This window comes from Danio rerio, chromosome 18 (genome assembly GCF_049306965.1).
Source record: "Danio rerio strain Tuebingen ecotype United States chromosome 18, GRCz12tu, whole genome shotgun sequence".
NCBI lineage: Eukaryota > Metazoa > Chordata > Actinopteri > Cypriniformes > Danionidae > Danio > Danio rerio.
This window is the reverse complement of record NC_133193.1, coordinates 29,559,436-29,574,712: the sequence shown is the minus strand read 5'-3', so window position 1 is coordinate 29,574,712 and position 15,277 is coordinate 29,559,436. Positions and strand designations below refer to the sequence as shown.

Genomic DNA, 15,277 nt, shown 5'->3' with positions numbered 1-15,277 from the left:
AAAAATGTTAAACTAGAAATATGTTGGAATCATTGCTTTTGTGTACATCCCTCAAAATGGTGTATGGTGATGTAACATGAATGCTGAGTAATGTAGGTTTTATCTCACGTACCTTTTCCTTATCTCACTGTTCAGGCTCTTCTTGGAAGTGGATCCGTCTTGGCGTGCAGGTTTATCTAAGGACAGGGGAGCATCTCGAATGGGATGGGGCAGGATCATAGTTTCCTGGGTAACCGGAAGGGTCTCCTCGTCACCACCCTGCTGACCCAGATGTTGCTTGGCATAGTCAAACCCCTGGACAGGCTAAGTAACCGGCAAACATTCACAAAGTTTTAGATTACAAGCATTACAAGGCATAGACACAACTTAAACATTGAACATAAATAAACACAAATAAATAAATAAATAAATAAATAATAATAATAATTATTATTATTATTATTATTATTATTATTATTATTATTAACATTAATGTATCAGCTTAATTGGAATAAATTACATATTTTTCCACTGTTACCACTGTGCAAGTTAAAAATAATGATAAAATAAACAATTGCATTAATAAAATTAAAACATTGGTGCTCATCAAACTGGGTTAATGTGGTTTGACAATTCGAATTTACTATTTTATACTATATATATATATATATATATATATATATATATATATATATATATATATATATATATATATATATATATATATATATATATATATTATTATATTATTATATTATTATTATTTTTTTTATTTTTTAACAATGTAGAGCCCCATAACTGGAATTGCTTAGGGTTCTCAAATCACTAAGTCCACCCTTGCACATAGTAATATATCACTTGTACTGTATCCACTGAATGGAAAATTGATTTGAAAATGAAGGGGCTAGACAATGATACTTAACTCAAAATCCAATTAATTGGGTAGTCTTTGGGTAATTCAGTGAAAGTTAATGTATTCATAACAAATTAAGTTGCTGTCACATGAATGTGATAAACTGCTACTTATTTCCATATATAATGCATTTGATTAGCATGCTCAGCTTAAACTTTAATTTAGACTTTTTTTTGTATTATGCCATGCATAGATGTGTGTTAATAATAATACATCTTGACTGCCATTTCTAAACAGTTATTTTACAAAATATCAACATTATTCAATTGCATTGCAAAACTAGTTTGAAATGCAGTTCTGTGCACTGTAAAATATACTGAATGCCTTGATTTTTTTAAGCTGGATCAAATTAACCTTATGAGTCATCTGAACTAACATTACATAAAACTGACTTAAAACAGCTTGCGCATCTTATAAAATTAAGTTGAAACATGATTAACTTAGTTTAATATGTTACAAAGAACTAAAAACATATGTTGTCCTGACTAAGTGATCATATAGTTTTTTTTTTACAGTGTGGATATACAGTATCTAAAGCAGTGTATCTGTAAGATGTCCTCATGAGACATTATGAAGCAACAGTTACTGCTGTATCACAGCAGTTTCCAGACAGCATTGCCAGATCAGCAATCTGAAGATGCAAATGTACAACAGAAGTTATGTGTTTAGTTAAACTTAAATGTTGTTAACCAGGTTGTTTAATGTTATGTTGAAATTATTGAAGCAAAAATTATGAAAAAATTATGTGACGATTTCTAAACACAATTTTAAAAATAATTTTACAAACATGTAATAATTTTAGATTAATAATTTTAAAAACATATAATCACTGATATACAATGATTTTAAAAAGAGAAACTGTGTATAATGCACACTAAGAAGTAAATTGGCTATATATATATATATATATATATATATATATATATATATATATATATATATATATATATATATATATATATAAAAACAATGTTTTAGGGAAATAATTGAAAAAGAAAATTCACAAGAGGGACAATAATTTTGACTTTAACTGTACATATTAAGTGCTGTACTGTAAGTTTTTTCCTGAAGGCAGCCTCAGCAACTGCTAAATCTCTACAGTTTGTTAATAATCAGAAAATTTTAGATTGCTTTCATTTTATAATGACAGTACCTATGATTGCACTAAAGACTTTTACACCCACATAACCATTTATCATGGAAAAAGTGTCATCGGTGGTGGACGTAAATACTGTGTAAATATACTAAGAAATGTGACTGTGAGCACTGACAAATGAATCTCTACATATATTTCATAATTTGTGTTTAGTAATGCTGTTTAGGAAACTGTTTTGAAGAATGATTGTATGTCTCTGCAGATATATTCTAATATTATGAACATAATTCAAATGATTTTGCAAATAATAAACACTCGAGGAGGTACTATTCTGTAATGGCCAAGCATAATTCAGGCAATAGTTTGTCAGTTGCAGTAAATGGATAAACTAGGCCACAGGGTGTATATGGGTAAAAAAAAAAAAGCAGGTCAGATCATTATACCTAATAAATAAGGCTTATTGGACATGTTTAAAAGAGAGCTGCTCTCTGCATTTCTTTTAAAGAGGAGCATCCATGTTTTATAGTTTTCCTGAATTGATCTATTAAACACAATGTTATAACAAAGCCATTTTCGTCCCTTTCATAGTCCCGCTAACCTACTTCCAACAAAATCATCTGAGAATTTTTGACCTTATTTCTAAAATATTCAGCTTGTTTAGACGTATAAGCACGCAAAGAAACACACACACAAATACATACAAATACATTCTGATTCAAATCTAGAAAAATACTGCTGTATTGACATTTAAAACCATGTGAAATTTTCAAGTAATAGTTGCTAAAACGTGTCAATAATGTTCCTTATTTTGACAAGAACTAACAATGTAAAATAATCATACTCTGAAAAAAAAAAAAAAACTTTACCTGAATTTATCTACATTCACCTGTAAATTACTAGTTTCTCATAGTTTGCTATTTACTGGAATTTTACATTAATGATTAGAATTGCATTATAGGACATTGATTACTATTCTTAACTTATTTTTTTTTTAACAATTGTACTATAGAGTATTGGCTTTAAATACTTTTTTTGTACATTTATATGAAGAACTAACTCACATATATTCTTTAAAATGACAAAACATATAAGTAAAATTGACACTGCACAAAAATGTAATCCAAATGCTTAAATAAATGGAAAATTCCCATGAAAAACAAATATCAGGAAACTTAATTAACAGATACTTTTACACTATACAGGTTTTAAGATTTGTTTGTACTCAGTAAAAGTGGTTTATAAGGATAAGCAAATTAATAATAAATTAATTGATTTGACTTTTTCAGGTTAACTAATATTTTAATTGTGCAGCTTAATTAGCTTTTTTTTTTCCCTAAGGCCTACACTTCACATCATCCTTAACATTAGCTATGTTTCCATCCAGAGTTTATTGGAATATCACATATATGTTGAATGGAAATGCCAAGATGTGCGTGCATTTTGAAAATGCACATGGAAAAAAAATGTATGCGCATGGATAAACTTTTTATCCAAAAAGATGAGTAAACTACAATGGAAACAAATTTACTTAAAAAATTCCAGCATGCACTTTAAAAAAGTAAAAAAAAAATTATAACAATAATAATAATAATTATATATATATATATATATATATATGACATCAAACCATAAACCATTTATGACAGACTTTGACTAAGATATTTTAGACTGATCAAATCTGCATTACAGATGTTGTGCAATATATATATATATATATATGTAGCGTACAGTCCACAGATAAAATTTCTTATTGATTTTATCACGGCCCGACAGAACGGTTTTACGACTCCTGGCTCCAAGAAGTCTGGATTTTCGTGACAGCTTAAGTTGTTCAGGGGGCCTGGATAGATAAGCAGGAAAACTTCAAAGACATTCCTGCCCAAATACACTCACACACACACATACACCCCCACGAGGCTGTTCCGACAGAAAGAAAATAAACTCATCAAATCCAGAACCAGCACAAAACCAATGTGTTATGTTTTGTAAACTTTGTATCTCATTTCTGACTTTTCTTACCTGTGTAACCTCTCTTATAACCTGTATGCATGTTCCATTTAGGCCTTTGTAAAGCATAAATATTGTAAGGATATAAAAAATTATGTTGATGTACTTTGAACCCCCCCATGTTTGGTACCGATGGGTTTCTGCTGACATTTTACAACACATGATGCATAGATTGAGACCATAACTCGCATTGCTTTATTCTTTAAAGCCCTGTATTAAATGCCTGTCCGCATGCTTTAGGCGGACGCTCAAATTTGCATACGAGCAGCCCAGAGACAAAGGAAGGTTCGCGCGCAAACTTTCCCCTGAAATCATTGGTCAGAATGCTGTACGGGTTGTCACGTGACCCGCAGGTATAAGCAGACTTTCCCCCAAACATCTGGGCAGAAAGAGAACGTCCTAAAAAAGGAACATCATTGACGGTGGCCCTCGGGCCACACGTGGCTTTCTAAGCCGCATGGACTTTTTCCCGCCACGCTTTCTTTATTTTCCGGCAAAGTAAATTCAGTTTAAAGTTTGCGATCGTGTTCGTCCGAACTGCATTACAAACTCCACGCATCAAAGGACATCAAGAGTAGTTTTCATCACGACGGAAGAGAGACGCATAAAAGAGACCTCCAGACATGAAAAACCAGGTGATTTTAGTTATGCGATTAAGCTGTGCCCCTTTTATCAAAAAAGTGTTTTTTATAACCTTGGTGGTCCGTAATGGTGCGTGTGGAACTGAAAGTTTTGTCACTCTTTTACCTGAAATCTATATTTCCTAGCTTTACTATGTCTCTTTGCTGTTACACGTTCTATAGACCCGATATCTCCACGTGGTTTACCTTTGTTTTGTGTTTAATGTATGTTTGTGCGTTTGTTTGTTCGTTACGACTGACTAGTCAATAAATTCCATTATAATCAAATGAATTGTATTGTTTGCCTCATGAAAAAATGTCACTGAAATACAGATTCCCCTGCCTAGCTATTATAAGTTGTTTAAAACTTTTGAATGATTAATCTACTTCACAAGAAGTAGCAATTAAATTCCCTTTTTCTTAATGAATAGATTACCGTGTCCGCTTGGAAGAGCGGCGGCTCTGCTTGTGTTTGTTTGGTCAAATTAACAATAAATTGATCCGGAATATTAATGATTAATTATAATTCGTTATTGTTGATAATTAATATTCATAATCTGGGAATCCGCTCGGTCGCGCAAGCATGATCATTTACAATCATATGTTTGTTTGACCAAACTGACTCAAGCTTAAGCCGGAATATTAATAATTAAGAATAAACCGTTATTGTTGATTTATTAATATTCATAAAATGAGCTAATTTCATGCTACATATATATATATATATATATATATATATATATATATATATATATATATATATATATATATATATATTGCACAACATCTGTAATGCAGATTTGATCAGTCTAAAATATCTTAGTCAAAGTCTGTCATAAATGGTTTATGGTTTGATGTCATTACAGTACCTTCCAGAACTTGAGACTTGAGTGGCTGCGCTCCCAAAGAGCTAACCCAGGCTTACTATTGATACGTACCCCTTTATACATTTCTGCAGAGCGTGAAATACGTCCCAGGAGCAACGTTTTTTGCAGTTTTTGTGTCTGCAAATCCACCAGAAGCTGATGTGTATAATTTTTCAGATCTCAAATTTCTAAAAGGCCACTGTTGACTGACTGACTGACTGACTGACGGACGGACCAACTGATACTCCTACCCACCCCTTTCCTTAACTCAACCAATAGTGTTTTCAAAAGCAATCCATGAATTATAGCTCTTGCAGCTGCCTGATTTTTATCACGCTTTCAGATCTTACTACGTTCTCACCCTGTTATTCATTCATTCATTCATTTGCTTGTCGTCTTAGTCCCTTTATTAATCCGGGGTCGCCACAGCGGAATGAACCACTAACTTATCCAGCAGTTTTTACGCAGCAGATGCCCTTCCAGCTGCAACCCATCTCTGGGAAACATCCGCACACACATTCACACACTACGGACAATTTAGCCTACCCGATTTACCTGTACCGCATGTCTTTGGACTGTGGGGGAAACCGGAGCACCTGGAGGAAACCCACGCGAAGGCAGGGAGAACATGCAAACTCCACACGGAAACGTCAACTGAGCCGAGGTTCGAACCAGTGACCCAGCGACCTTCTTGCTGTGAGGTGACACCACTACCTACTCTGCCACTGCCTAGCCCCTCACCCTGTTATTTACTTGTTTATTTTATTTTTTTGGCTTTTGTTTTTGTTTTATCTGCTTTCTGGAACCATTCTTCATCAAACTCAAATGCCGTCATTACCACCCGCATCAAATGATATCACTCGATTGAATGGTCGTTATCAGTGGTTATCAACTGATAGACATGGGCCAGCAGGGGTCTTCTGCACCTACTAGTAGGCTGAGAAGGCTTTTGTCATGCATCCACATGGTTAATGAGCTAGAGAAGACTCAAGATATAGATCTGTTTTTACATCACTGTAGTGGTTGGGTTTATGGTTGGGCTAAGGGTAGTTAATAGATTTAATGGGGAATTTAATAAATAATTCTCATTAATTGCCAGCTGCAGCCGGATAATAACAGCCTTTTGAGCCTACTAGCTACTGGCCCATATTTAGCAGCTGATTACCACTGACAGTGAACATTCGATCGAGTGATAACATCCAAACTCTCTGTTTCTCAAGTCCGTCAACATACATGGCGAGCTACTTTGCATACTGGTCATGGCGAAAAAGCCATCCACACAGAGGTAAGTGGTCAGCTGATAGCGTGAAAAGAAACAGAAGCTCTCGATGGCGTCATACCGCCCCTTAGTGTTCGTTAAGACAAAAAGCAGCCATACATAGCTCTGGCTACATAATTTTGTGCTCTCCAGAAATGTATATGGGTTACATTTTCACAATGAGCCTGCAATGAGCTCTCCCCTGCCTCCAAAAGCCACTGCACATTCACTGTGTTAATTAGGTTAATTCATTTATTTAAGAAATTACAATATTCTTCTCTCTTCACTGGATGGAAACAGTGCTTTATTTGCAAATATTTTATGCGATATTCCTATTTTGCACATACTTTTAATTGGCATTTTTGGATGGAAACATAGCTACCGTGTGCACATTAAAAGTCCAGAGAAGCAGGTGAAATGATTGAAAAAGCTGAATAACTACCTGAGGGTAATAACCCACGTCTCTCCAGTAAGTCGTCTAAATGAGAGAAAACAGCATGAAGAGTCATCAATCATTTCTCTCTTTCTCACACACAGTCTTTCGGGATGAGCTCCCAGAAGCAAAGCAAGCAAAGCATGTAGCTGGAGGAAACTGTAAAACATGCTGAGTGTACAAAACACCATAACGAGTTATAATGAGAGTTAAAGAGCAAAGCGGACTCTTATGAAAAGTGGTCAAGCAGGGTGTTTATCCAGTCAATAGCATACCTTCACTCGAGGGTTGTAGTTGCTGATAGGATCACTTTTAAAATCGTTCTTGTTTTTATGACACAGGACCGTGGTGATGATGATGATGATGAGGGTCACCACACCGATGGGTGCAAGCACTGCAGCAATGATCCACAGGTTGTTGGGTGGATTCTTCACCACGGCTGCAAGGTGGAAAACACAGTTAGGCTCAATCCCAGTTCTACCCATTAGCACGTCCCCTTACCCCTACCCCTCATTTTGCACATTCATGTTAAGGTGTTGGGGTGTCCCAATGCTCTTTAGCATGAAGGTGTAGGGCTAAGGGAAAGGGCTAGATAGCCCTTGACACAGATTTTTCAGGAGCACACACGATACCAAAAGTTACAAACATTTTAAGTATACACCATCTACAACGGCAGCATGGCAGCACACGGAAGTCAGGACATGCACAAATTAGTATTTTTGTCATTCTTACGAAGTTTTATATTAAGCAAGTATTTTTATTATATTCATAATGGCGTTTGTGTTGTACCACCATGCTTAAGAAAAAAACAATAAACAAGTGTTGCTATCTATAATCCATAATTATAGTTTGTGTATAGTAGTCCTACAACATACTTTCACATCTGTCACTCAATGAAACTCGAATACCCTGTCAGAAATGTCTAGTGGCTGGGGATGAGCTTTTTACAGTGTCTGGTATCATGTTAATGTAGTTTTCGTATAGATGTTACTCAATAGTATATGTTTTTCTTGAACTAATTTCTTAAATGAATCATCTTTAAGATCAGTATTTGTGCAGATGAACTTCATCACCTATAATGCTGTGAACACAAGCCGCAAGCCAGCACGTGGAAAACTCCCATACACTCTCTCATTCACACACACTCATTAACTACAGCAAAATTAGTTTACCATATACTACTATACTATTTAGTTTACCTACATGTGTAGTACTACCACTATACCACAAGTCTTTGGACTTTGAGTCACCTTTTTTCCACATTTACTTAAGCCACTAAACTTATATTAATATATCAGATAACTATATAACATTTTGTTTGAAAAAAATAAAGCAAAGATTAAAAAAAAAAACTAATTTTGATGTTTGAGTCGCTTTTAGCAGCGATTGCAGAAAGTAATCATATTCTATGACATTATCTTTCTCTAAGATATAGAGAATTAACAAAAATATAAAATCATTATGTTAATCAATAATTAAATATGTACAAAACAATAAAGACACCAGACAACAGGAGGAAAAACAATTGCATTCTGACACTTTAAGTAACTGCATACAGTGCATATCCATAATTTGTAGTGAACCAGAAACGCTCTGGTTACTAAAGTAACCCTCGTTCCCCGAGGAGGGAAACGGAAATGCTATTGGTGGATTTTAACTAGAATTCACGAATGGGAGATTTCGTTTCAGAAAGCCAATTGTCTGAAAGAGTATGGAACGGGCCAATGAAATGCCAGTGAATTCGCAGTGTAAGCTTGCGCACCTGGAACTTATTGCCAATTATCTCCGCATATAAGCACAGGTGGAGCAAGCACACGCTATCCTTTTAAGCTGAAGTGACTGAACTAACAGCTAACAGTCATTATGGCGATGGTAAATAGCATTTCCGTTCCCAGAGGATTTCTTTAGTAACCAGAGCGTTCCCCTTCGGATGGGGAACGGAAATGCTATTGGTGGATTTTAACTAGAATCCACTAATGGGAGAAGCTATGGAAAACGCCCTAATGACTGCACCTTACCAACGCCTCCGATGAGAGGATAGTCAAGCAAGCATGAACGCTCCTACATGATGAGAGGCGCGGTCCTCCAACATGGTCCCTGGCCCTTACTTATCCCACTTCAACAGAAGTTTTACAGATTTAGATATATTTTTTGGGAATTCGTAAGCGTCTAGATAATTCTAGGAATAATACGACAGTATGTTGGGAAGCGTGCAGTCCCGATAGGGAGGACGCTGCGGAAGCCAACTGCACCCAGTGGGGGAGATATGTTGGCAAAAAATACATATGGACTAGCCCTGAAAGGGGGAGTATGCATTTAATAGGATGGTTAGCGGAGAGGGAAGATACGAGTCCGCCCGTGAGGGGGGACTGCACTGTGGCTGAATAAGCAAATGGGATTGCCTAATGGGGATCACGCATAGCGGGAACCTATACCCAAAACGCGGGCTGACCTACAACGTAGTGGGCCAGCAAGTGACTCCTCCGCTGAGTCAGTGCTGGGGGCCTTGGAGGAATCTGCAGGGCTCACCTGACGGGGAACTTTACTGACAGATAAAAAGGCGTACATATCTCTGTGTTAGGGAGAATGGCGCAGCAAGCGTGTTTCAACACCTAACCGAATTGTTTCCTCAATCACCAAGGTTTACCTAATACCCTTGAGGAAACCGGCTCCACTCGCAGATTGTAAAACCTTGCAAATGTATTAGGTGTCACCCAGCCCGCAGCTCTACAGATGTCTGTTAGAAAGGCGCCGCATGCACGCGCCCAAGAGGATGCGAAGCTCCGAGTGGAGTGCGCACGCACTCTCGGGCGACACGGCTCGCCTTGGCTTTGATAAGCGAGAGAGATGGCATGCACTAACCAGTGGGCCAACTCTGTTTCGATACTGCACTTTCCTGATGCCGACCGCATAACAGACGAAGAGCTGCTCAGATTAGCTAAAGCTCTGAGTGCGGTCCAGATAAATACGCAAAGCACGAACTGGATAAGTAAGGCTGGGTCTGCCTCCTCTGGCCCGCAGCTGCATGCCCGCAACGCACAGCCCCCCAGCCCGTGCTGGAAGCATCTGTTGAAACAACAACATGACTGGACGCCTGTCCTAGAGGCACTCCAGCCTGTAGGAACGAGGGGTCGTTCTAAGGGCTAAGTGCGCGGCAACACAGCACATTACAGAGACTCGGTGTGCGCATGCGGGCCATGCGCGTCTGGGTACTCGATCGTAAGCCAGTGCTGGAGTGGTCTCATATGGAGTAATCCGAGCAGCGTGAAGCGGCTGCGGATGCCATATGCCCCAGGAGCCTCTGAAATAATTTCAGTGGGACCACTATTTTGCTGTCGAGCTCTCTCAGACAGTTCAGCATCAGCTGAGCGCGCTCTCCGGAAAGGTGCGCTGCCATGGTGACCGAGTCCAGCTCCAGCCCGAGAAAAGAGATTCTCTGCACGGGGGCGAGTTTGCTCTTTTCTCGGTTGACCTGAAACCCCAACAGGTGGAGGTGCCGGAGCACCTTGTCTCTGTGCATAATCAATTGCTCCGAGAGTGGGCTAAAATCAGCCAGTGGTCGAGATAATTGAGTATGCGGATGCCCGCGAGCCGAAGGGGCGCTAAGGCACCTTCCGCAAGTTTGGTGAGAACCCGCGGAGACAGAGAGAGCCCGAAGGGGCGGACTTTGTATTGCCAAGCTCGACCTTCAAGCGCAAACCGCAGAACTGACGGTGGCGGAGAAGAGTGGAGACATGGAAATACGCGTCCTTCAGGTCTATTGCTGCAAACCAATCCAGAGGACGAACGCACCGGAGAATGCGCTTCTGCGTGAGCATTCTGAATGGCAGCTTGTACAGACATCAGTTTAAAACGCGCAGGATTGGATCTAGGATTGGCCGTGACCCACTGCTCTTTTTGGGCACGATGAAGTAAAACCTGTAAAACCTGCTCTCCATCTCGGCTGGAGGGACTGGCTGGATTGCATCCTTCGCCAGGAGGACAGCACTCTCCTCTCACAAGACAGGGGCTGACCCTGGTGAATACACACCCATGAACTTGGGAGGCCGTTTCGAGAACTGAATCGCATAGCCGAGTCTGATTGTGCGTATGAACCACTGGAAGGGCTGGCCCACGCTAACCAGGCAGGCAGAGCTCTCGCTAATGGACTCATCGCTATAATCGTTGACGTACCAGCAGGGGGGCAGCGCAGAGTGGGTGTGCTGATCCGGGAAGCGCAAGGGTCCCGCGGAAAAGCTGGAGGCGAGAGATTGCTCTCACTCCGCACCCAACTCTGGAGGGGAGGCTCGAGGGGAGGGAGAAAGGAGACCATCCTCCCAGCGCTCGTGAGCCACTGGCGAAATGCACCGAACCTGCGAGCTAGAAAGCATAGCATTTCAGACTGGCAGATTTTGGGCTGTCACATCCGGGGAAGTGGAAAAGTGCTTTTTCATTGATGTTTTCATAGCAGTAAAAAGTGCTGTTGGAAATGGGCCCCGCCCTCCAGCAGGGAAAGAGCAAGTTCCCTCATCTCCAGATGACCTGTCCAAATAGCGCTTTGCGGTCCGTTACCGGACTTAGCGGCGCTCTGGGCAGTGGGGCTGCCTGCTTCCGAGATGCTCGACGCGCTCGCTTCGCCAGAGGCGTGTGCGGGGAGTTGCAGCTCTCGTAGGCAGGCGCCTTTGGCGAGGAGCAGGAGATATGGATGGTACGGCGAGCGGAGCGGGCTTACGTCCCGCCGATAGGTGACATTACCCATCGCCTCAGACTGCTCTCTCACCGCCTTGAATTCCTGGGTGAATTCACAGACGGTGTCGCCGAACAGGCCAGCTTGGGATATGGGGGAGTCAAGAAAGCGGACTTTGTCGACTTCGCGCATATCAGCCAAGTTTAGCCAGAGGTGGCGCTCCTGGACCACTATTTTGGACATCTTCCTCCCCAACGCACACGCAGCGGACTTAGTGGACCAAAGAGCATAGTCGGATGCGGTGAGAAGCTCACAAGCCTGGGTTGGACCCACCCTCGCGCAGCTCGGCCAGCGCCTGTGCTTGGTAGCGCTGGTAGGTGGCCATCGTGTGCAAGGCGGAAGCAACCTGGCCCGTAGCCATGTAACCTCTAGCTCCGAGGGAGGCAGATAACATACAGGCTTTGGACGGGAGACGAGGCGGACCCCGCCAAGAAGAGGCGCCACACAGACAAAGATTGACCGCAATAGCGCCCTCAACTCGAGGAATCGCCACATACCCCCTGGCCGCTCCACCATCATGAGTGGTGAGGGCGGAGGGACACGCAGCACGGGCAGAAAAAAGTGCCCTCCAAGACTGCGTGAGCCTACTGTGCACCTCCGGGAAGAATGGGATGAGACGCTTCAAAGGCTTTGCCCTCTGGTCCTCTACGTAGCACCCATCTAGTCGGTCCGGCCACGGAGCTGGAGGATAAACCATCTCCAACCCACGGCCGAAGCAGCCCGGGAAAGCACAGCTAACATGTCCATTTCAGGATCCGTTTTGACAGCGCTCACCTGTCCGAGGGGGTGAGCGGGTCTGGATCATCAACAGACAATGAAAGCCCACCCTCCGATGCAGCAGTGGACGTCTGATCTCCAGTGTCATCAAGTGTAAGGGCTACCATCTGGTTAGATGGATCACTTCCCCCGCCCGAAGCTTGGATGGAACGCTTGGAGGAGAGGGAGGTCCACAAGCCTGTGGGCAGCGGATTATCTCCCGCTGAAACCCTCAGATCTCCCCGAGTGCCCGCTGCAGAGCAGGGGATAGCTGGGGTGGTTCACCCCTTTGCAAGGGCTAGCCGCGATCTTAATTGCGCAACAGTCATGGCATCGCAATGACGACTGCCCGCAAACACCGCATTAACATGTTGGACCCCCAAACATACAACGCAGTGATCGTGCCCATCATCTGGAGACAGGAAACCACTGCATCCAGAAGCGCACAGTCGGAGCGCCATCCTGAAAAGGGCGTGCTGCACGACTGTGTTGCTCTTTTAGAAAATAAGCAACTTACACGAACCGCTCTGGAGGACCGGACCCAAAGAACGCCAGGCAAGGGAGAATCCCAGCTCGACCGTCTGCCGCCGCTTGTACCCACTCTGGACCGGGAGAATTCTCGTTCGCTCCAATTGCTGTAGAAAGCAGGAGGAACCCTCATCGACTCAATTAGAAGGCTGTGAAGTCTCTGAAGCGAAAAGGATAGCGTGTGCTTGCTCCACCTGTGCTTATATGCGGAGATAATTGGCAATAAGTTCCAGGTGCGCAAGCTTGCGCTGCCAATTCATTGGCATTTCATTGGCCCGTTCCATACTTTCAGACAATTGGCTTTCTGAAATTAAATCTCCTATTCGTGGATTCTAGTTAAAATCCACCAATAGCATTGAAGTTCCCCATCCGAAAGGGAACATATTGTTTCTATAGAAGCAACCATACATTTTATATAGTTTTATATTTTACCAGCAATTTTCTCAACTCAGTTGTGTCAATTGAGGTATTTCATGAGATTGTAGTTCTTTCCCTTAGTTTAGCTGTTAAGAACAAAGTCTTAAACTTCTGTCTTTTTGTCTGATTTTGAAATTTATTTGTTTCAAATCCATGATTGTAATGCTATGATTCACCTCAAAACTGGTTGCTTTAGGTTTATTGGATTGTAGTGATTTACCAATTAAATAAAAAATTAACCCTTGTGCACTGTTCAAATTTACTACCCTTTTGTTATGTTAGAGATGAAAACATCCACTAAATTAAACTGCTGTAAAAATGCATCAGATACATATTTGTTTATTTATTTATTTATTAGTTCGTTCGTTCGTTCGTTCATTTATTTATTTATTTATTTATTTATTTATTTATTTATTTATTTATTTATTTATTTATTTATTTATTTATTTATTTATTTATTTATTTATTTATTTATTTATTTATTTATTTATTTATTTATTTATTTATTTATTTATTTATTTATTTATTGCATAAATCTGTTGATCAACCTCAGTCCTGATCAAAACTACTAAATGTTTTTTTTTTTTTTTTTAATTACGGCATTTCAACTCTTGCCAAAAAAGAAAATAAATTGGTAAATCCACAAATTATTTTACTGATTTGGTGAAAAAAACACACAAAATTACGTATTTTTTAATATAAAAGTAATTGTGGAGTGGATTTTTTTAACCTTTTATCACAGTCTTGGACATGTGAACGATTTATAACAACATTGGCTTTGATGCATTGTTAAATTTTCATTGATAGACTAATTTACTGTTGGTGGCTGTTTTTGCCCCATTGACTTCCATTTTAAACACATTTGAGGGTGTATAAATATACAGTCTTTGTTTTTGTTTACTCCATGTAGTTCTGAGAGCTGAGATGCATATTTTAATTTTCTCAGGCACATCAAGGTAAGTGCGCAAAGGTCATTTTCACATTCTCACACACTCAAAGACACAAATACACACACTTTAATTTGCTTTTATACTCCATATAAAATCCAGAAACTAAGCTTAGCTTTTTCGTTTTTTTTTTTTTTGCACAGACCTAAGGGTTTAATGGTGCCAAGTGAAGGCTAATTTTACCTCTTCCCAACAGGGAAAACCACTAACAATCAAAAATGCATAAATATATGGTGTCATGATTTTGCAATCAATAAAATGCAGTTATAATGGAAGTCAATATAGGTTTCCCAATTGACTTTCATTAAAACCACATTTTATTGACAACCACCAAATGAAAATTATGGAGAAAAAATTAAAATCAATCAAAAACAATGCAACAAAGTCGATGTTGTTTCACATATCCAAGCCTTTGATGAAATGTAAAAAACCATCCAGTCCGCAATTACTTCTTATATTGAAAATAGGTCATTTTGTAAGTTTTTTTTTTTTTTTTTCACCAAATCAGTGACAGACCTATAAATTTAGCAATTAAAAAGTTAAATATCCTGTAATTTTCTTAGAAAATTTAGTAGTTTTGATCAGGACTGAGATTGATTAACAGATTTATCTAAATAATAAACATTTGCCCCGAGTGTATCATTGATTTTTTAATAATTTATTTTTTTATTCAAAGCATTTTTTTTCAAAATATGTCAAATACGATGTCACTAAAAATCATTCTGCTAGCT

The 15,277-nt window shown here is 39.8% G+C and overlaps 1 protein-coding gene across 7 annotated transcripts in view; it reads right to left on the bottom strand.

Moving 5' to 3' along the window:
- kiaa1549lb (KIAA1549-like b) overlaps positions 1–15,277 on the bottom strand; it is a 238,743-nt gene that overhangs the window by 117,872 nt on the left and 105,594 nt on the right. For all 7 annotated transcript variants that reach the window (XR_012394355.1, XR_012394354.1, XR_012394356.1 and 4 more), the window contains exons 11-13: positions 7,448–7,611; positions 7,182–7,217; positions 113–303 (exon numbers count right to left, since the gene is read on the bottom strand). Coding sequence is in view for 4 of the 7 variants with exons in the window: in XM_009293641.5 (XP_009291916.1) it covers positions 113–303; positions 7,182–7,217; positions 7,448–7,611 (391 nt within the window). In the remaining 3 variants the exon portion in view is untranslated. The remainder of the gene's footprint in view (positions 1–112; positions 304–7,181; positions 7,218–7,447; positions 7,612–15,277) is intronic.